The sequence below is a fragment of the Malurus melanocephalus genome, unplaced genomic scaffold (genome assembly GCF_030028575.1).
Source record: "Malurus melanocephalus ecotype Western Australia unplaced genomic scaffold, MMel_1.1 scaffold_57, whole genome shotgun sequence".
Classification (NCBI taxonomy): domain Eukaryota; kingdom Metazoa; phylum Chordata; class Aves; order Passeriformes; family Maluridae; genus Malurus; species Malurus melanocephalus.
The window spans coordinates 1,811,384-1,832,998 of NW_026623289.1; the positions used below are offsets into that span (position 1 = coordinate 1,811,384).

Here is a 21,615-nt window from a genome sequence, read left to right on the forward strand (position 1 = left end):
GTAGGACAGYGCAGGGTAGGGAAATAGCAGAAATTCCTGCAAAGCTTATTACTAATGCTAGGTGCTCACCGTGGCATCGCTGAATAACCCGGTCAGAATAACCCAGCCCTCGTTGCAGGTCTCTCCCCATGRCTGGAGAACGCTCCTCTCCATCCCAGCTTTTGTCACTGGGAAATCAGTCCCCAGAAATGAAAGCAGCTGTCCTAATGCAGAGATCAGTGCATTTTGCTCCTTGCTGCCCTCTTGTCCTTTTGCTCCCTGCACTGGCTGCCCACAGTGCCCCTGGGGAGGGGAGAACATCACCACCACCAAGGGGAAACTGCACTCAGTGGATGCTTGACCTTCCCAGCACTGAGTTATAGACTGGTATCCAAGCCAAAAGCACTGTTTTCCTTAGCCAGCCAGCAGAGCCACCTCCTAAAGCCCTTCARGGACATCCAGCACCTCTCAGAACATCCCTGTTGTACAACTGCATCTCTCCTCACCATCTAAAACACTTGTATCCTGCAACACAAGGGAATTCCCCAGTAGGAGACCTCAGCCCCAGCACTTTGTACCTGGAAAGGGAGCCCAGGGCTGAGCACCAGGTCCCAAGGTGGATGATTGCCCCCCCCCCCATATACACTTCCTGCAGCCTTCCAAATAGCCAAGCAACAATGGCACTGACCCCAGAAAACCATTAAGCATGGAAAAATTATTCTATGGCAACCTTGGCCTCAAACAGAGGGGAGAAGGCAGAGGTRTGCCAAAAACTGGCTCCAAACCCCAGTGGGGAAGCTGCCCCCTGTAGGGGCTGGGCTGGACCCAGGCACACAATGTTTGGCAGCCTTCTTGGCACRGTGCARCATCACTTGAGGTTTGAACATGAAATTAAACTTGAATAAATGAGGATAAATGCCCTGGCAGGTGACAGCCACGGTAGCTGTTATATCCCTTAAAGCAGGAAGCCCTTAGCATCAACCAGAGAAAGTCCCCATGTGGGATTTCTTTTAGTTTTTTACAAAAAGATAGTATTGGGTGCAACAGCACCATCAACATTGCCAGAACCAATCTCTGGTGGTAGAGGAGCTGTGTGTGCTGCCAAGAGAGGCAGGGCCTCATTTCAGGGCTGGTCAGGAGCTGAAGCTGAATATCCAGGCAATCTGTGGAGTTAAACTCTCCTTGGAGCTCCACACTTCAGCAAGAAGAACTCCCCCTGTGCTTACAGGGCTCCAGCAGCCACAGACACCTTCCCCTGAGGGCAGCACTGCAGGAGAAGTCACGGAGGGGATCACAGAGATACCAGTCAGAGATCTCAGGAAGCCACGCTCCTACTCACTTCTTGTCTTGTGGTGTGAAGCAGGGGAACAAGAGGCTCCTGTTAGGGGTGAGCGCAAGGAGCCAGGTCTGTGTGGCTGTAGGATGCCAGCAGCCACACTGGCTCTCCTGAGCCCATGAACACTGGAACCAGCCCACTCCAGCCAGCCTGGGCAGGGGAGGGATTTCCTTTCATCCCCTGCAAACTGAGTGCCTCTTACCASCCATCACTATTGTCCCCGGGGACACCTGCCAAAGGAGCACGGCTGGGGACAGGCTCACGCCTYGCCTGTCCCTGCGGGCTGATGGCACAGGCTATGCCGAGGCAGATGCTGCTTCTGCCAGCCAGGTAGAAATACCTGGTAAAAATCCAAATAATTTCCTCTGCAAAGCTTCTGCGCTGGCACAAATCAGCCATCAAGTGTCCACAGCAGTGCCTGCAGACAGCTCCTGCCTCCACTCACACAGCCATGCTGCCAGAACACAGCTGCACCCAAAACAGCTGTGCCCAAACATTACCTAACCCAAGGTCCTGCCCGTGGGGTGGAAGTCAGTCCCCTGAGGTCTCTTCGGTGTTTGCCAGCCCAGCCAGGGCAAATCCAKCTGCCAGCATGGGCCATTCCCCATTCTTGTGAGCCTACAGAACACACCAGAGCACGGGCTGAGGTCCAACGCTCACTGCCAGACACCAGCCTGAAAGAGCAAGAGGTCTGAGAGGGCTCAGCCTCCCCGGATGCCACATTTGTCAAGAGCAGGAGGGAAGACACTCAGGTTTTCACCTGTTTTGGCCAAAAAGCCAGACACATTATTGACAGGAACAGCCTCCAGGGCTCAATCCAGGTGTGCAGGAAGAAACCACACAGCTGAGTCATGAAAAAACTGGCTTTGGGGAAGGTTGGGGGAAATCACCTCTTTCACCATTTGTTTTGATCACTGGATATTTCCCCATTCCTCAAACAATTCCAGGACTTGGTCACATGGAAGCAAACAGAGAACAGGATACACAGAACTGAGCATTTTCAAAATCTCTGACTTCTTACCAGACAGCAAGCTGACCCAAGGCTTGAAACTCCAGAAAACTTCCCAAAAACGTAAAAGAAACCCTGCAGTTCTTCCAAGAGATGGCCCTAGAAGCAGGTCCTGGCTCTGGCAGCCCTGGAGCCCCTCACCCTGCTCTCCCCAGCTGCTTGATGCTCCCAGMGCTGGCACTCTGCTCCTGTCACCCTAAGTACAGATGGCCCACTGGGGGAAAAGCACCCCACGAAGCTGACAGTCACCTTCTGGGACCTGGCATGAAGGAGAAACCTTTTATAAAGACTCCCTGGGCTCAGGAAGGGCATCAGTGCCATTTCAATTACGATTCTTTGCCAGGGGAGGAGCAGGGAGGCGAGGAGAGAATTAGTGTTTGCCTTCACGTTGAAAGCAATTTGTTTCCTCTCTGCCTATCCCGCTGCTCTGTAATGACAGAAGTGTCACATCTGAGCAGCGCCAATCACCCCAATTTAGGAGGAGGAGTCTCCAAGAGGATTCTGCTGGAAGGTTAACCCACTTCATTAAGACAAAGCTCACCACCCCTTCACAGCAGAGACAGGAAGAGCTGCAGGCAGCGCAGCCTCACGTTGATGGTGGGAGCGAGTGGGAAGGCTGATAAGGACAGCGGATGCTGCAGCRGCTGGAGTCACACACAGCGACTGCATTCAGCAGCGAAGGAACTTCCACCTCAGCACATCCTGCATGAGATGAGCATGGCACTCCTCAGCCACGCTCCCCTCGCTGTGCCCTCCTGCCATTCCTCTGCCATTCCTCTGCCATCCCTGTCTTACCCAGGGAAGGCAAACTCGGCCTGTTCCAAACACTGAACACCAGTACGGGCTGGCCAGGCCATTCGCACATTCCAGCCTCTGGCCAGACACTGCGGTGCTGTGTCTGAGCACAGGAAGGACATTCCTGCATTGCCAAACCCAGCACTGCCGCTGCAGTGACGGGAAAGAAAGGAAATGCAGTTTCAGTAAAGGGGTGGGACGGACAATAGGAAAGAAACAAGTGTGGTGCTCGATAGAAGTGGCCTGCTTCCTACAACACCCCAGGGGAACAGSGTTCTCAGCACTAGGCTGAATCTGAAACATGATGGAAATACTCTTGCTCCACTCATTCCAGAACTGTTTTTACAGACTGCATCACGTTCCGTGACTTCAAGCACAGACCTGATGTGCAGTTCTGAGTTCAGAAGAGTCACTAATGACACCACAGAAGAAAAAATAAGCAATCTACATCTTTACACATTCAAGCCACGCTTCAACTCTCCTGCACCTCTTTGGGAAAGCAGTGTACCACAAATGCATTTCATTTTTTTCTACTCTGTTTGCATGAGAGCTCTCAAATCATCTTAGGATGAACAACAYGGCCTGGTTTATCTCAGCAGTCAGCACACGGAAAATAGGACTGACAATGGTTATGGAAASTTACTTGTGCAGAGGATGGGAAATGCTACACTAAAGCTCTCCAAGGTGCGTGAGCACAAAGCACTGAACAGCCAACCTGCACTGGGCTCGCAGAGGAGAAAGGGCACACCCTGGCCATCTGCAAGTCAAGAGCAATCATTCAAATTCAACAGACCAGGTTTTTTTTTTTTTTTAAAAAATATGATTTCCTACTTATTTATTTTTTCCTTTAATAACACAGTTTAGCATTTCAGAGTTCAGCATTCTACACTCTTACACACTGTCCTTGTTTATTAGCATTTAAACACAAAAAGACATAGCAAGACCTCCAAACACAAATAAATACAAAAATACAATATACAGTAAACTGAAATACAACATAGAATAATGCTATTGGGAAATTAAGACATGTTGCTAATTTCTTTTTTTATTATTATTATTTTAACAACATGGTTATTGCTGAGCAATAAATTATACATTTTAAAATTGTTTTTCCCCCTAAAAGAAAAGGACGAGAACCACTGGTTACCAGATCACTTGCACTGTATCCTTACAGCTATTGATAATTAAGACAGGCAGAATATACACAATCAAATGAGGCTGGCCTTCTTTGGTCTTTGTTTTTGATCATAAAACTGAACACAAGTGTACCGTTCACTGAAGAGTATGAGAATAAAGAAATGGATACACAAGTTTCAAACACATTAATTTGTACATTATTCTCAATCACTGATGTCTTTTCCATAGATAGTTCTCACAGAATTTCTTGGAAACAAATGTCAGCTTTAGTTTTCCCGATTATTATGTTGTTCCATGCATCTTAAAGGTTATCCTACTTGTCTAAGAGAAATGGACCTACATTTAGCCCATCATCTCCTAATGGAGTATTTTTCACAGCTCTCTAGTCACCACTAATTCATTGGAGTTTTATACCTTGTAGAAAAAATCCTGAACTTCCCCATTTTTTTTTCTATAAAACTGAAAAAGAAAAAATAAATAACCAAACAATAGGTATAAGAAAAACAAAATAGGTGGATTACACGACGCATCAGCAACRATGGAAGCTTGTACCTTCCCATTCCACAAGTACAGATTACACAACTCTCTGCCAGTGATGCAGGTCATAGTTGGAAGATGTGTCCTTTCAGGTGCGAGCTATATTCAAATACTAAGCTCAGAACACTATGCAAGAAAATGACCTTTACGAATGATAATGCTGGTTTATCTCAGTAACCCTTAGACAGAGTCAAATTTTATCACTACGCATCGCACTGCCAGCAATGGAGCGTGTGAACACCGGCATCGCTAAGAAGTTAAAAAGTCCTTGCAGAACTGGCAACCAAATTAAAAGCTTAGTTCCAAAGGACCAAAAACACAAACACCATATAGAGACAACAAACCCTTCCCCAAACGGGTAGGTTAGTAAGCCACAGAGTTGGGATCCAGATTTGAATTCCAGATCAAGTCTGGGATGTTTGAATCCAGGGTTTTGGTTCAGGTGCTTCTCTGTGAAATTCAGAACTTATTTGAACCCTAAGGAACTAATCCTAACTTGGAGGGAAAATAATGAAAAAACACAGCCTAGTATCTACACTGACATCATGAAATGGAAGACAGAAGCTGCAGTCTTGACCATAAATTAGAAGAGAAACAGGAATAGTCAGATCCCTCATGTGTTGTATAASTCTACTCTTCTAAATCCTAACAGGATATCCCTGAATCAGCAGTCCAAAGTTTTCCACAACCTTCCTATCTGGTGCTTCTCTGCAAAGGCCTGGATTAAGAGGCAAGAAAGAACAATTAAGCCCTCCAGATTTTGATTTACCGAAAAAGGGAGAAAGCCCCACAAGAAGGAAATGGTCAGTCACACTGACGGGTGGAACAAAGATGAACCCACTGCATTGTACAATGGTATTCTCCCTCCTCAGTTAAGAGGAGCATCAAACGAGACTGATTTTGTCAGATGATGTGAACAAACAGAGCAGGACACACGTTTGCTGCTGTTACTCACACGGATGTGCTGTGCTGGCCTTCCCACCRCACATGTACAACCCCAAATCATGACAGCTTGTATGTTTAATTCTAGCCCTTACTGTCCTGATGGGGGTCTTCAGGGTATGTCAACTTATTTTCCAGTTCCTTCAAGGGACAAGTGTATTAAAAGACAAAAACGTAGTGATTTGGAGATAACACCAGGGAACTGGAACCTCTCATTCAGTCCCAGATCCAGGAGATTCCTTTTGTGACTTTTTGTGCCCTTTTGTGGGCAAATCGTTTCACATCTCATCCTTGACTTCCTGTTTCCAAGAAAAGACAAATAGCACTTGCTATACACTGTACACAGTGTTAAAAACTATTCTCAGATTAAACTGCCAAACCARTCACTGTTATTGCAGTAGCTCTGACTTCTAGGTCAACCAGAATATCAAGGTATTGACTAAACAGGACARGAATTCCAGGCAAGAGGTCCAGCTGCTTTTTATCATCTTTTGTTCCCAAATTAGAGGAAATAATTTGCAATTAAAAAGTTGCCCACCACTACAGTTGTTTAAAACACAGGAATCTCCAAAGTATCAGAGCATGATGTGTCCTAAATTACAATTCAAAGTCTTCAGAAAAGCTGAGCGGAGTGTTTGCTACATACAGGTCTTCAAACCTGAAAGATATGAAACCAAAGTTTGCCCTTAGCTAAGATCCTCCCTTAGCAGCAGCAAGTTATATCTGCACCAACTGATCAAGTATAACTTGGAGGAAAGGGTTTTATTTCATCACTTCCACATCAAGACTTTGCATATTTATGTGCATGCATGTCTGTGTGTATACGTATGTACCTACACACATACAGGTAATTCACAGAGCAAAATCCAAGAGATTAGGTATGCAACCCAAGAATTTYCCCCCCTCACCTATTTGTATATTTGCATAGTTAAATCATGTCAAGGCATCAATACTGCAGCCACATTTTTCACCCTTCTGCAATGCAGGCAACTTTTCCTGTCACTCCCTACACACTTCTCTGTCTTGGACCAAACAGCACCAGTGTTTTAAAAACTAAACAAAATATCGACAGATACCCTGCACTGTTGGTGAAATGCCTATCCCAGGTGATGGAATACAGATACAAATAGGTGGTAGCATTTAAACTCCATCTCAGCAAGCCATAACTGCGGCAAGCTGAGGAAACAGAAGCAATACAATCACAACCTAACATTCATGGGTTCAACACTTAAATTCCAGCTAACACAAATCTCTATTACCTTTGCATTTGAGAAAGTCACCAGGCACAGAAACAGGCACATATCTTCACGTTTCCTTTTCCAAGTAGAAAACAACATGGAAAAAGGAAATAAACTGCATTTCAAATATTTTTTTTCATCTTTTTAAAAAAGCTAGCATGTTTTTTCCATCAAAATTATGCCACCCGCCATTCCCTTTTCCTATTGCACATTCTCTTTGTGAAGAACAACATTTACAGTACAAGGCTGAAAACAACATTGCATATTGTAAGTCAGCAGTCGAAGGTGTACCGTGTAGACAGGAACTGAAACAAGACCCCAATTAATTAGCTCAGAGAAGCAATGCAGACATGGTCATGCATCATAATCAGGTTGGTCTTTAAATGCCCAAACAGTTTCATCCTGTTTAGGATTCAAGACTTTCTAGGTAACAGGTGCRCTCACTCCCTGCTGGAGAGTGCACACAAAGGGCAACATCCAGATTGTCACACACTGGAATCTCCCTAGAGGAAGCTGGAAACGGAAGAGGTTTGTACATAACTTGGAGTTTCACCGTGAAGAAAACACCAGCAAGAGACTTCAGTTGTGCGCTGCTAAGAATTACTAAGCAGAAGACAAAATGGTTCTGTTGAAGAAACTCTGTTCAAAGCAATGCAAATACTCTGGGACCCCCTTGCAATGACAATATCCCCCAGGAGTTGGCCAGGATTCAGGAGTATTTGTGGGGGCAGGGTGGTGTCCCATGAATCACTTTGAACAGACAGTCCCTAGAAAACTTTGGATATCTCAGTCAGGAACAAAGAGAAAAAGGATAAAGGGCATTTCAGCGATGAGGGAAACAGTTAAATAACTTAAACGTGTTGAGTAAAGCACCAGGTATCTTTTCCTTTCAACTTAGAGAATATACAGTGGCCTTGTTTTCACAAAATGCTACATACTCCTTGCTGGAAAGCAGAGGAAACCGATTTCTATGTACACAGTAAGAACTCTACAGAGATGGCCTGTGAGTTCTGCGGAGAAAGGAGTGTTACAGTCAAGGCTTCAGGTATTCCACAGCAGGCGGTGTCTACATTTGTGTAGCAAGATCCTGGATTTCACAGTACGCAGGGTTGGCAAACTGGAAATTCTCTGGCAGCTTCATGTAGTTTTAAAAAATAAGTGCAGTAGGCCTCCGTTTTATTAACTGTGATAAAAAGCACATATGCAAAAATATTTTTATATCGATAGCACATTACTGCATTTATAAAAGCTGCCCAAGTGAAGCTGAAGATTCTGGCAGCTGGTGCTTTTGGCACTTGGGAGATGTGGAAAGCAGCATAGAGATCTGTGAAATACAACAGTGACTGATGTTTCTGCTACAGTGATCGGCATTAAGATAGTTAGCAGTGTTCATATTTGAACTTCTCTGTGAAGTTTCTGAGTCAATATCCCACCAAGACGAGATATTCAGATCTCTTAAAGCTACTAGTTTAGGCTGTGTGCAGACTCAGGAAGACTTCCCTATTGTTTTTACACAATCGCATGTTTCAAAGTCCTCTTTCAATCACSAAGGCTGGAAATGCTTTTTTTCCTCCTCTTTTAAGGAGCTTGGATTTAGAAGCGCAATTCTGTCACAGAAGTTGGAAACTGTAGTCACAAATCTGCAGAATATGCTGGGCCCTGCTTATACTAGAAATCTCCTCCAAGTCCCAGATTGAAACACGATATAAACTGTTTTGAGATGGCCAAACGGTTTCATTTAATTTTACAAGGCATGCATTAGCAATGGGAGGAGAGTCCTTTGGACATTTCCACTTGGGAATCCTGTTTTCAGTAAAATTCTGTGATGCACAAACACAAAAGCTCAGCTGCCTACATTCACAATTATTAAAATGACACAAGTCGAGCGAACCTTCGCCCTAAAGCGTTAAGTGATGGGTTTACTTATGCAGCCTGCATAAAACTGCAAGTGCCATACAATTATATCTAGAGATATAGATGCACATATATCTATAGATATTTATCTCTTGTGCAGAACATCCTCCTTCCGTGCTAGAAATCAGGCGCTAGCACGTGCCTCCATATTTGAGCTTGCACCTGTTGACAGCCACGTACCATAGAGGGAGTACAGTACCCGGACAATGGAAGGCAAGAAAAGGAAGACAAGTTGCTGCTGACAGTCAGGATGGTCAGCAGCAGGCAGTATTCTAGCAGGTGCCTGGAAAACCCATAAAGACCACTTAGCATGCATTGTATATCCATAAATACTTCTTGCAGGCACTGTGTGTGAAGGCACAGCCAAAAAAGACAACGGCAAAGACAAGCTGAAATACAAAGGCATGAATTCAACTGCACCTTAAGACAAAAATTGTGACTATGCCTCAAAAAAGCAGAAAACTTATACAGCCTGACATTAAAGGCTGAGATGCAAAAGGTTTTTTTTCAAGCCCATGAGGGCTGAAAACACAGTGGTGCAAATCTGCTCTGCTTAAGCAGGAATTTAAAGAGCACCGCAGTCAGGCTGTCTCTAGACTTGCTTGTCACAGGCTATTAAATAGAAGCAGATGAACACAGCAGGTTGCAATCAGCATGTTTCAGGGCTAGCAAATGCTTTCCACTACAGTTCAGGCTGTTACAAGAAAGAAGCCCATGCATTCCCCATTAGGATGCTTGTCTGCTATGAGAAGCTGCCACGAGCATCCAAATTCACAGCCCCAGAGTTTTCAGATGGATTCGTTTCAAGTGATGCCACCTTACAGCCACAGGCATCAGAGGAAAATGTCGCCTGCCTTCACAGTGGCCATGGAGACTGTCTAGTCCAAGCTCCATAGGAGCACTGAGCATAACGTTTTGGCACCTTAATAGGATGGATTCCACCATGGCCACATCACAGAAGCTGCAGAAGCCAAAGGAGCAGGCTTTGGCTTCTGTTTTGTACATTGCAAGGTACCTAAGGGCTCTGAAGACAAGGCTAAACATTATGCCTGAAGTCCAATTAAACTACCATTTCAGATATCAGAATTAATCTGAATAAAAAGCTATGGTTTATAAGCAGCACAGCACATCTAAGGCACATGTATGCATGCAAGCCACCATCACTGTATTAAGACATTGCTGGTTTGTCTTGAAGCAATGGCTGCTAGTACAGAACAAACATAGAGGCTTTTTTCAGCACTAATCCTCCTCCCCAATACTGAAAATACTATATACTGCTGACAGCATAATGTGCAACATATATAGCTTGATTGGAAAGCATGGGGCAGAACTTTAAAAAATGTACAGGATTCCGTTTAGAACTCCAAAGTTCAACAAATGCCCTATTTTAGGGTGAAAACAATTATAAATCTGATAATGATGCACAGCATCCATGAGTGATTTTTCCTTAATTTTGAAATAGTGTCATTAACTACGACATATATTGTAGGTTTACATTTCTAAAGAGAAATAACAGAATTGAATAGTTTTTTTTTCCTATCACAAGTGATAACCAGTGTTTGATATCTTCTATTTTTTCTTCCAAGAAATATCAGTCTATCAACAGTTTTAAAATAAAATGTTTTCTGTAACAATAGAACTTTAAATAAAAATATGATTTTGATTCAGATACTTTTGAGAAGACATGGATACTTTTCCAAGATCTTCTGACAAAGTAATTATTAAAACAGAGACCAGATGAGGCCTTAAAAAGACAATATACCATATTTCAGACAAGATTGCACCTCAGTTTTTCAAAGAATATCATAATTGCAACATTACTTCATCTTCTTTTAACATGCTGACAATTTCCAGCTAGCCCACGGGTGAAGGGTTTTTTTTTTTTTTGTATTCTAGCTTAAAAGAAATAAAAGTCAGTAATTGATTCAGCACATACTGTATATGTCTTTTAACCTCCAATTGACTAGATCATTAATAAGTTAAAAAAAATCCTCTCTGACCATAATCACTATCCTCATGAGGGATAAGTGATTCTTCAGAGCTCAAGTGTTGCTAGTTCTATTAAAAAATATACCATGGTATGATTTCTTAATGTGTTGCTACTTTCGCAATTGGACCCTATGCAGTTATGCCTTCAAACTCTTCCGTCTGTTCCACAAGGTGGTTCTGTGAGCTTTAGGACCTCTGATTGAAGACAAACTGATACAAAACCCCCAAACGGAGTTGCCTTCTGTTTAATCCGCCTCCCCCAGTGTATGTCAGGGGTCTGGTAGATCCGATGTATCCACTATGACTTTAATAAAAATAGTATCATCTTTAATATACGTTCCATTCTCTAGAACAGTTTGAGCCACGAAGACCGGACAGCCGGACGCAATGTTCATTTCTCCAGTAGGCTTCTTGAAACTGCTGCTGTTTGGATCTGGCTTGAAAGCATCTCCCAAGTGGCGTCGAGATGGCCCCTGATCCATGAGCATGAGAGTCACTTTCTGTTTAAAGGGCCAAGGAAGCAAAGCATCGTATTCTCCACGCATTATGACAAAAAACAGAGACAAGTGCGTCCCCTTTCCCATGCCATCTCCGTTCAGGTAAACTCTGGCACACATCTTGTAGCCAAAGTATCCAGTATAAAAGGGCTGGCTGTACAGGGACAGAGTCTTCCCCATGACTGCTTCTTGCTTCCGACGTTTGTAATCTCGGATTTTCCAAATCAGCACTCCGTTGTAACTGGCGGTTTCCAGGACCTGGAAGCGGAGGTCCATGTCAGCCAGCCGAATGTCGTGAACGCTCAGCATCTGATCGTGTCTGCTCAGCTGGGTCTCCAGCAGGCCTGCCAGGAAACAGAAAGGATGGGGGTGAGAAACGTGCTGTTTTCTAAAGACTCTCAAAATCCACTGCCAGTGCTGCTATTGTGAATGAAAACGCTTTCCTCCTCGAGAGCCAAAGTGCATTTGGGCACTGATGAAGGAATTTCCACAGGCTCTAATTTGCTGGCTGGTGTCTAGCTGGGACTTTTACAAACRTGGGTGTTAATCGTACATGCAGTGGAAGTCAAATATTTAAATTATCGAACACATTTTTCCTGGTCACTAAACAATATAACTACAGAGGCTTCCACTTTGTGAAAGGAGGCTGGGTAGCATTATGTAAATAGCAGATTGCTATTTAGCAGTGAAGACCTTGGAAGCAGTTACACATCCTATATAATCCCTCAGAAATTCAGAAGTGCCACTGATCACTCAAACATTCTTTTTAGAAACTACTTATCTCAGAAGCACTGAAGCAGTGCTGTTACCATGTCTAAAGTTCATAAAAAATAACAACAAATTGAAGCTTAGATCTGTATTATATGGTCATTTATTTCATTTGGAGGGAAGGCTGGGTCTTCTGTGTTCCCTTTGCTGTTACTCTTTGTTTCTGAACACTGGCAAAACTGGCCAGCATATGACACTGAGAAGCAGATGAATTCATACAGGCAGGTTTATCTTATCTAGGTCTATTTAAATTCTTTGTCATAATCATTTAAACACTTGCATAGGATCTACACTATCTTGCTAAATTCCAGTCTTTACTCAGAAGCAAAATAACCTTATTTTTAAGGCAATTTTCTTAGGATCAAATAAATTTGTGTAACAGAATGAGGACAGGTGGTTTCAGATGGGTAAACCATACTGTTGATCCATTCACAAGGGAGAAGAGCAGTAAAAGATGTCAATACACCAAGACTATATTTAAAGAAGCTGCTGAAAGCTATTAGCTATCAAAGATCAATTGAGAAACTGTTTATAATGAACTAACAATGCAGGCAAGACTCAATAAAACAAAACAGGAGACAAAAATCAAGCCTAAGAAACAGTATGGAAGCAATGCCACACCATCAACAAAGGAAATACACAATATCCTACTCAAAAAGCAGAAGAACCAGCATTATTGATGTTTCCACATAAAAGTCACAATGGGAGTGCCACCATTTTCCTTTCAACAGCACCTCAGCYCATTGTGCTTTACACTCACTTGTGTTCCGAGCTCCTTGCCCTGCAGTTTTATCAACACTTTCCAGCTCAGTCACTCTGTTCTGGAGGGATTCCACACTGCTCTTCATGCTGTCAGCCTCCTCCCAGTTCTGTCGGAAGGGACGGATTTCTTTGTCCAGTTCTTTGAGTTTCTCTGCTTGACTGTCTATCACTCGCTTTATAAAATAATAGCACAAAATAACACAAAGACATTAATTTATGCAAATTAAACAAAGATTATACRTTGGTGGTAAGATTGAATTCCCATATAAACAAGTTTTGCTTATATCAAGTATTTTAATAGCATAGACCTCAAAAATTTAAAGGAAGAGCCCAAGTATTAATGAAACACTTAAAAMATATTTAGTGCTGCATAGGCAGAGCACTATTGGAATTACCAATAGATTTATTTTTAAAAAAGAGACTTATTAGTGTGCTCTTGTCGAAGGTGGTTTGATTTTTGGGTCTGGGGKTTTTTTTAACCTTTCAATGTAGGAACCACATTCTGAATGTCTCTACATTGGTATTATGGGCTGATACTTGTTGGGTTTCGTGTGAGAGTACTTAAGCAAGAAAGTATGGGCACAGCTTACTGTGGTGTGGATCTGGCTTGATGTATGTACATTTATACTGGGTTACAGAAAAATAAATTATCCTTGCAGAAAAACATCATTTCTCTTGCACACATGGAACATGAGTACACACATATGCAAGCTCCCAGCTCGCATAAATCAGTCACCAAAGCCTGATTATGTGCCCATAACTATATCAGAAGCCATCAAGAATGTAAGCAAAACGACCACTTCTGTCCCCTTAAGCATCTTTAAAATTCCTACTCTTACTTCCTAAACTGAATAACCCATGCATTCTGAAGGTGCTTTCTGTTCAGCCTTTTCAAGAAAACAAAGGAAAAGAAAGTCCAGTTGATTTTGGAAAAGCATGGAATGTAACACTCAAGAAAGAAATACACAGAAAGGCCAGTATTCTCTGAAAGAGGGACATTGCAAGCACTTCAGTATCTTACAAATATAAAGAACATATTTCCCAGTCTACCTCAAATCTGATGCAAGAAATACACAGCACTTCACATTATCACAGCTAATTTGGACTGCGATACAGTAAGTGCAATTGAAATTAGCAGGAATTTTAGCCAGAACCCCATAATCAGTTGTGATGTTCAAATGGTAACAAAAATTGGAGACAAGAAACTACTTTTGCTACCACCTACAGTTAAATTCCAAATCTAACTTTATAGTTTATCATCATATGGTGCCAGCATACATTAAAATGATTTTTCATTTCTTCACAAAAAATAAAGTGGCAGTTGAGTACAAAATAAGAAACTAAATTTATTTTGCATCTGCCTTCTGGTTAGCCATGTGGATTCAGTGCTCCCCACTGATGGGGAAAACCCCTCTGCCTCAWACAAACTCTATTTCCCCTTTTAGCCATTTGCTTTTAATCATGTGGTTTCAGTTATACTGAAAGTCTGTAACCATTAATTGAAGGTTGTCAATGGGATGAGCAAAATYGGGTTCTAGGAGTCTTGTTTTGTTGTGTCTCAAAACCACTGAGCAATCTAACATGTTTCAGGATTAAGTATTTATTTCTATGTTCATGTTTTAAAACAAGTTATGTCTCTCTCATTTCCAGAATTAGGACTTTGTGAAGGAAAGCTGGGCACTGAATCATAACTGCCAGGGGTATGGGCCCAGTAAATATAAGAAGCAGGTTGCCTGGACTTACTAAACACCACCTACCAACAGTCACACCCTCCCACTTAGGCTGATGGTAATCAGACAACAAAGCAGGGAAGGGCTGTTAGCCATATCTGTAAGGAAACACACCACAAAAGGGCCTGACTGCATGTTGTTAAGAGCAGAACCAAAGATTTGGCCACTAGTTCACAGTTAACATCTAGAAATAAACTCAAAATATTTTCCTTTACATATATTTTTCCTTTAGTCATACCAAACACGAACTYTCCGAGGCAAGAACAGTAACATGGCTGGGGTTTGTGCCGTGCCTAGCACAGCTTGCACCTCTTTGGACTAACACTGCATCAAACAAAATAAATGATCACATTTTTACATGAACTGGGGAARTGCTAAACATGCAGAAGGATTGTAAGCTATTCTTTTGGGAAAAGTTTACCAGAAGCTGTTACTAGGGACCAACTTCTCTCCACCAGCCTGTGCAACATTCTACCTTTGTACAYGCACAACAGATTCTGGTTCGGCTGCTTCATTGGCAAATGTGCAGTATTTTTATCTCCTGTACCTTGACGTGAGAATTCAAAACATACAAAATATTCAGAAATAAGACTTCTATTTAATTTTTAAAAAGCAGTGGGATCTCTGTCTTTTTGCCCTACAGGGAGTCAACCTCTTCCTGCTGCGAGATACTGATGTACTAAATCTGAATTTAATGCAGCAGTGGAGATTTTCACTCTAATTATTCCATTAGAAAGCAYACAGATGTCTCACATTGTACTCATAAATTTTCAAGTAGATATCAATTTTCTGCATGCACTTTTGATTCTAGCAACTGACCTCTCCAGATCATTAATCCCAAGTTATATGCTTGGCAAACCATTGTGGGCTCCTTTTGATGTTGATTTTCATATAGGTTTTGKTTGGTATTTCTAACAACTTCCAGAATTTTAGCACTATACTTACTAAAAGAATTTCAGAAAATGTCATGAGGAATCCAAGAGTTATAATGGACCTTTTCATTGCAACTGATAGGGCAAAACTGAAAAGCCAGAAGAGAGACTTGGAAAGGTACTACTTGACTTGGAAAAGAAATCACGTGTTCTTCTCCTCTGAAGGAACATTTTTCTCATCAAGTAATTTTACGTTCATAAGGCCACTGTTTCTTTTGTCCTCCAGTACCTCATGTCCCCACTCTGGGCTTACTCATATGCTTCCATTTCCATGTGAAAGACTGCACACTGCATGTGAAAATCCCTTTCCATGTGACGGCAGCCAAAAAAAAATCACATCCCTTTGGTAAAACCACTTTCCCTAGAGACCAGCACGTAGAAAACTGGTCTGAAAACACAACATCTGTAGGCTGAGATTGCTGCCAGAGCCCAGACTGCCCTGATGCATTTACACTGGTTGTGTCAGATGCCTCACAGTGCAAGTGATGCCCAGTGATGCTGCTGCTGCTCCCGCTGCCCAGCCAAAAAAAACATCACCTGACAGCCACTACTGAAACTGTACTGGACATCACTAGAATTTGCATGTCTTGGGGGACTAAGCAAATACTCCTTGCCCCTTGCCCTGACCTGAACTGGTTGGTGCAGTATCTGTGGCTCCCRTGTAACCAGGGCTGCTCAACACAACCCAGGGAAAGAATGGCTCCCAAAAGGTAACTAATTCCTTCCACTCCTGGGGGGCAACAGAACAAGACTAATCCTGTTGTCTAGGAAAAAACAAATTGAGGTGCATCTCCAGGATATCCTTAACAATCTGTCTGAAACAGGAAAACCCACTAAGTGGAAGGAATCAGGTTGAAATAGCTTTAAAAACCAGTTTGGCTTAAAATAACTGAATTGGAATAGCTGGTCAGAGGAAGTAAAGAGCAGGAGGGGAAAAAAAAAAAGAAAAAGAAAAAAAAGAAAAAAGTGCAAAATATCTCCAGTACTTATTACCACCACACAGCCACCTGTTGGAATCTGCTGTTTTGTAGTGTTTTGGGGGTTTTTTTTTCCTAAACAAACCATTTGAAAATTGATTTTGCTAACACTTACAGCTCRCTCGAGGAAATCAAAGATATTGCAATCTGTCATTTAAGACAATAATGAAAAACTCTGCTCTATGTTTTTTCCATTTCCACTCTCATTGCTGGCCATTGAGACAGCATGTGTAGAAACTCCAGGCTCACAAATTAACTTACCTCTGGGTAGATTCAATCAGCAATATCAGTACACACAAGGATTAGCTCCCCAGTGTCAGAATGCAATAGTGCAAGCAGGCAGCCATATCCCAGACTWTCATCAGACAAGAGACAATGACTAAGGCAGGCTAAGCTGGGCACTACATGGGCAGGCCACGGAAAGAAATTACTGCTCTAAGGAAAAAGGTTGCATTTGCAAAATGTGAAGATTTCCTTATAAACCATCATCGAGGCTCTCCAGGCTTTGAGCTGAATGTACCGCCCTTTGAATTCTAGCTGTTTTGGATACTTTTATCTTTCTCGAGTATCAACATCTGCAGTTAGTACGTGAAGTGAATATTAAATAAAAAAGATAATTTTATTTACATTCCTTTAAGGTGGATGCTACAACAGGTATGTGATATTCCAGCAGCAGGCATACTCCATTAATGTGTAAATGATACCTCCACAATTGCTTGCTAAATATCTCCTGAGGTTTCCCTAATTGTGGTTAGTATCATGCAAGCTAATACAAATTCCCAGCACCCACATTCCAAGTCAGCTCTGAATACAGAGCGGGGAATTTCAGCCACCATGCCAGAGCATCCAGAAGATTTCTAGTTTGATGCTGGCTTGCGGCCAGGTCATTCAAAACACAGAATATGAAATTCAGACCTACAAGCAAAGGAATAACTAGATACATTTTCTTCAGAAGGACAGCAGAAACATGGATTTTTAAAAAGTGTATTTAAATGTATTATGCAATGTTTGAATTAAATCCACACCATACTGATGTCACTCATCACTCCTCTTTTTTTAAAAAATACCAGCAAGTAGGAAAGAAATATACATTAAACTTCACAACTTCAAGGTACTAATCTTGCCCTCCAGTGTGACAGTACTTCCTTAAGCAGGTTTTTTTTTAAAGCAAAAAAATAATTATGATTTTATTCTTCAGATAAGATTTCTATTTTTGTTTTCAATCTTTTCGCATTTTGAACTTTTTTTTTTTTTTGCTTTAACACAGAATAGGCAATTGCAGTGTTTTAGTGAAGTATCTTACCCCATTAAACACAACAAACCAGAAGTAAATCAGAATGACTTTTTAATAAAGTAAAATCTCTCCCCCCCTTTTTAATTAGACCACCTCACTACACAARTGTAAAGGCACGGAACAGAAGCTACCACCATTTCTGCTTTAATGGGGAGATACTGGATTTCTTACCTGTAAATGGAGTATTTTAGATTCATTATTCCGCAGCATTTCCTTCTGTCTTTCAATTTCTATTTCAAAGCTACAAATCTGATTATGTAAAGTTTGTATACTCTTGTTCTTTTCCAAACTTTCATTCTGGAGCAAGGCCACCTGGAAAAAATTCTACAATTACTCCTGCCAAAGTTTATTAAAATACCTAGAACTTTGTYAGTTTAAAACTATCTTAAACACATGAAAGGGATGAGATCCAAATAAAACCTCTCTCCATGTCTTGCAAATAAATAAATAAAAAAATATAAAACCCAACCTTCTGATAGCTACTTTTGTACTTCCAGGGTATGRAATTGGTACAACTTGGGCTTATGAAAGTGCAGATGGGACACAAAACCAGCAAAGAACTTGTGTTTAAATCTAACATTTTCTTTATTCACTTGTTATTTAATGGCTTGGTTTCCTGGTTTCCACCAAGTGACTTGGGAGTTGCTTGGAGTTTGGAAGAAACAACCTAATTCACTCTAGATCAATATGAAGAATTCAAGCCCTGCACAGAAGGGACACCAGAGACAAGCTGAGCTGGTTGGATCAGGGAACACTGATCTCCTTCACCTACTTCTATCCTGATCTACAGCAAATTTAAGGAAAAATGTAATCTACATGGAATTGACTTCGCTTAAAATAATGTGATGGTGATGAAAACTCTTGAAATGAGTGAATACAAAAGGGATCCATGSATTCGAAGGAAAATCCAATGGTGCCTACTAGTAGAAAAGACCAAAAAGCCACAGGCTGTGAATTATATTCTCTTTCTGTATTGACATTGTATGAATTTATTCATTAGTGACTCATTCAGTTTTTAAAACATGAGCCTTGTTAAAAGAATACTGTATTATATATCTCCTTGGGGATGAAAGTGATACAGTAAATATTTTCTGTCACAGTACTGAGCGCTCCTTCATTAATGTGGTTTGAAGAAGGGGGCTGCTTGGTGGTGGTGCATTGCTTTTTTGAGAAATCTGTTTTTTTCCCTTAGGCACCATTATTCAGCAGCGAGAATGCAGAAAACAAACACTTGGCAAAAATGATGTTTGGACATGCCCTGACTATTCTGCATAGAGATCTTCATATGGATATGAAGCAGCACCATTTTGGACCCAGAAAAATCTTGATAAATGTTTCACATCAAGACCAATTATTTGGATGTTTCATGTTCTCAAAAAAATCTACTCCCAGCTCCTATTACAGGTGCTACCTTGAGGTTAAGCCATCTTCACCTCTGATGTGGGTGCCACTGCAGAATTCCATCCCCCTAACTGGCCTCTAATCAGACCATACCATCATCAAATCCCTAATGTGTCACTGCATTCCTAACAAAATCTAACCTGTCTGAAAAGGTAATTAATCTCAAATCTCTAAACCAGCTTAAACTAGACAAAGTAGTATCAAAGTCCACAGGTATTGAGGAAGTTCATTAGACAGGAGCCCAAAACCACAGAGATACCATAATATATGTGTGGGTATCTACTTTTCAAGATAGYGTAGTGTATTTTGTGTGCACATACACACATGGGCTGGTTCTGCACTTCATACATGGAACAACCAGCAAAAGGAACTCAACAGAAATGAGACAAAGCTAAGTCTGTCAGTGCAGAGAGGGAAGCAATGTTGAAGCAATGCACRCCTAGGTACATGAAAAAATTTTCAAGAACAAGTTTAAATTTAAACCAGTACCTCTGCCTCCCAGATATTTAAGTTCTGCTGGGCAGACACTTCATTTTTTGTATCCTTCATTTCCTTGATGAATCAGAGTTTTTTAGTTAATTGTGATCTTTACATTTCCCTTTTCTCACTGTTTCCTCCCCAGGCCTCCCAATCACAAGGCAGTTACGCTCTGGGTCACTAAGCATTACATTTCCATTTTTGTTCAAGTTATAAAATGTGGGCCCATCTTGTACTGAGTTTCTCCATGCAGTTTTACAGAATACAAGAAAAGCAGGATTATGTCCTGCAGTCCTTAATCATACAGAACTGTCACTAAGTCAGCAATTGTAGCTTGGTTGTGATTTGTGAATTAAAAAAAGAAAAAAAATAACACTAAATAGTTTCCCAACTATAGTCTCAGCAAGGGCAAAGGAAATAGAGCATCTATTTACAAACTGCATCAGCTTCCTCTACTTCCTTCTCATATTTGGAATACTCGTAGGAAAAAGCATGTTCTTATTCAGCAATTATGTAAATTAAGCCATTGCTTACTAAAGAAAAATGGTAAAAACCTTACRCAACAAGAAACTGTATTATAACAGATACCATATTTGTGTCTTATTAAAAAGAGAAAACAGTTTATATCAGTTTTCTTTAAGAAGGTGATGAAGCCACAAAGTTACATTCACCTAATTGTTTCCAACACTACAAAATTATGAGAGTTCAGTGTGCAGTTCTGCCCCCTCACAGAGTGGAAAAAGCACTGCATTTTAATTCGCCCCACCAAGTTTTGATTCAAGATTTTACATCTGACCTTCTCTTACTACTCTTTGCCAACAGCACCATTCAATACCAAACTCCTGGCTTAGCAYAACCTTTGCAGCTCTGAAGGCTTTCAATTTGCCTACTCCACTGTTAAAGAATGTGGTGACTGGGAGAAGGCAACTCCTCCTTTCCCCTCCAGATGTATCACAGAGAGAACCCCAAATGAAATCTTGACCCTACACAAACTAAGAAGACTTCCACTGACTTCAGCAGGGCTAAGATTCCTGAGACACCCATCAGCCAAGCTGACTTTGAACTGCTGTTCTTCAGTGAATGGATAAATTTTTTCCTCAAAGAAGAGCACAGCAATGAAGTTACAAATCATTTTGTCACCCTTCCCTAGAATACAGTCACTGACATATGACATGTGGTTAGCTATTCTGGTAACCTGGCACTGGCTTGGGATTTCCAGTGATTCAACTCTTTATTATGAATAGGAAGAAATCTACAAAGCAGGAAGTAAAAAGCAAAAAAATGGACACAGAATGATAAGCAGTTATGTCCTAAATGAAAGTTGAAACAAAAGTCGAACATAAAACAGTAGTAAAGTGCATATTCTCTAAGGTCTGTAAGAGACAAACATAGAACTGCTGGGCGTTTTTTAAATGACAAAGCATCTCTCAGGACACTGACAAAAGGCAGAACATGATCTATTATGCAAGTCACAGGAATGTGGGTGTTTTCCTATGATGTAAAATAAATTGTGTAGTTTTAATCAGACTAATGAAAAATKAACTAAGGATATGAATCTGTATCTCTCAAAATCAAAAAATGTGAAGTTCCTACATTAAAAAAGTTCCACATGCAAAAGCTAATTTAAAGTAATGTTACAGATCGTCAAGCTAAGACCTACCTAACCATGTAGAAAAATTCTGTCTAAAAAAACCTGTATTGGACCTCACCCAGGGCAAATGGTTTCTTTAAGAGGCTTCAAGTTCAAAACCCAGCAGTTCAGGAAAAAACATGCTGGGGGCAAAAACCGTATTATCTTGTTCCAGTTAATGTCTGCTTTAAAACTACACTTCCTGAAGCTGCAGGACCMTGCTGGAGACCCAGGCACAAGAAGGGAATATTCTCTGTGCAGGGCAAGAAGA

At 41.4% G+C, this 21,615-nt stretch overlaps 1 protein-coding gene across 12 annotated transcripts in view; it reads right to left on the reverse strand.

Moving 5' to 3' along the window:
• Positions 1-4,010: 4,010 nt before the first annotated feature.
• The window catches only part of TRAF3 (TNF receptor associated factor 3), a 70,026-nt gene continuing 52,421 nt past the window's right edge, over positions 4,011-21,615 (reverse strand). For 11 of the 12 annotated variants that reach the window (XM_057365757.1, XM_057365750.1, XM_057365755.1 and 8 more), the window contains 3 exons: positions 18,008-18,148; positions 12,902-13,076; positions 4,011-11,717 (listed from right to left, as the gene is read on the reverse strand). In XM_057365757.1, coding sequence (XP_057221740.1) covers positions 11,146-11,717; positions 12,902-13,076; positions 18,008-18,148 — 888 coding nt within the window. In that variant the 3' untranslated portion in view covers positions 4,011-11,145. The remainder of the gene's footprint in view (positions 11,718-12,901; positions 13,077-18,007; positions 18,149-21,615) is intronic. The other variant, XM_057365761.1, reaches the window with a different exon arrangement.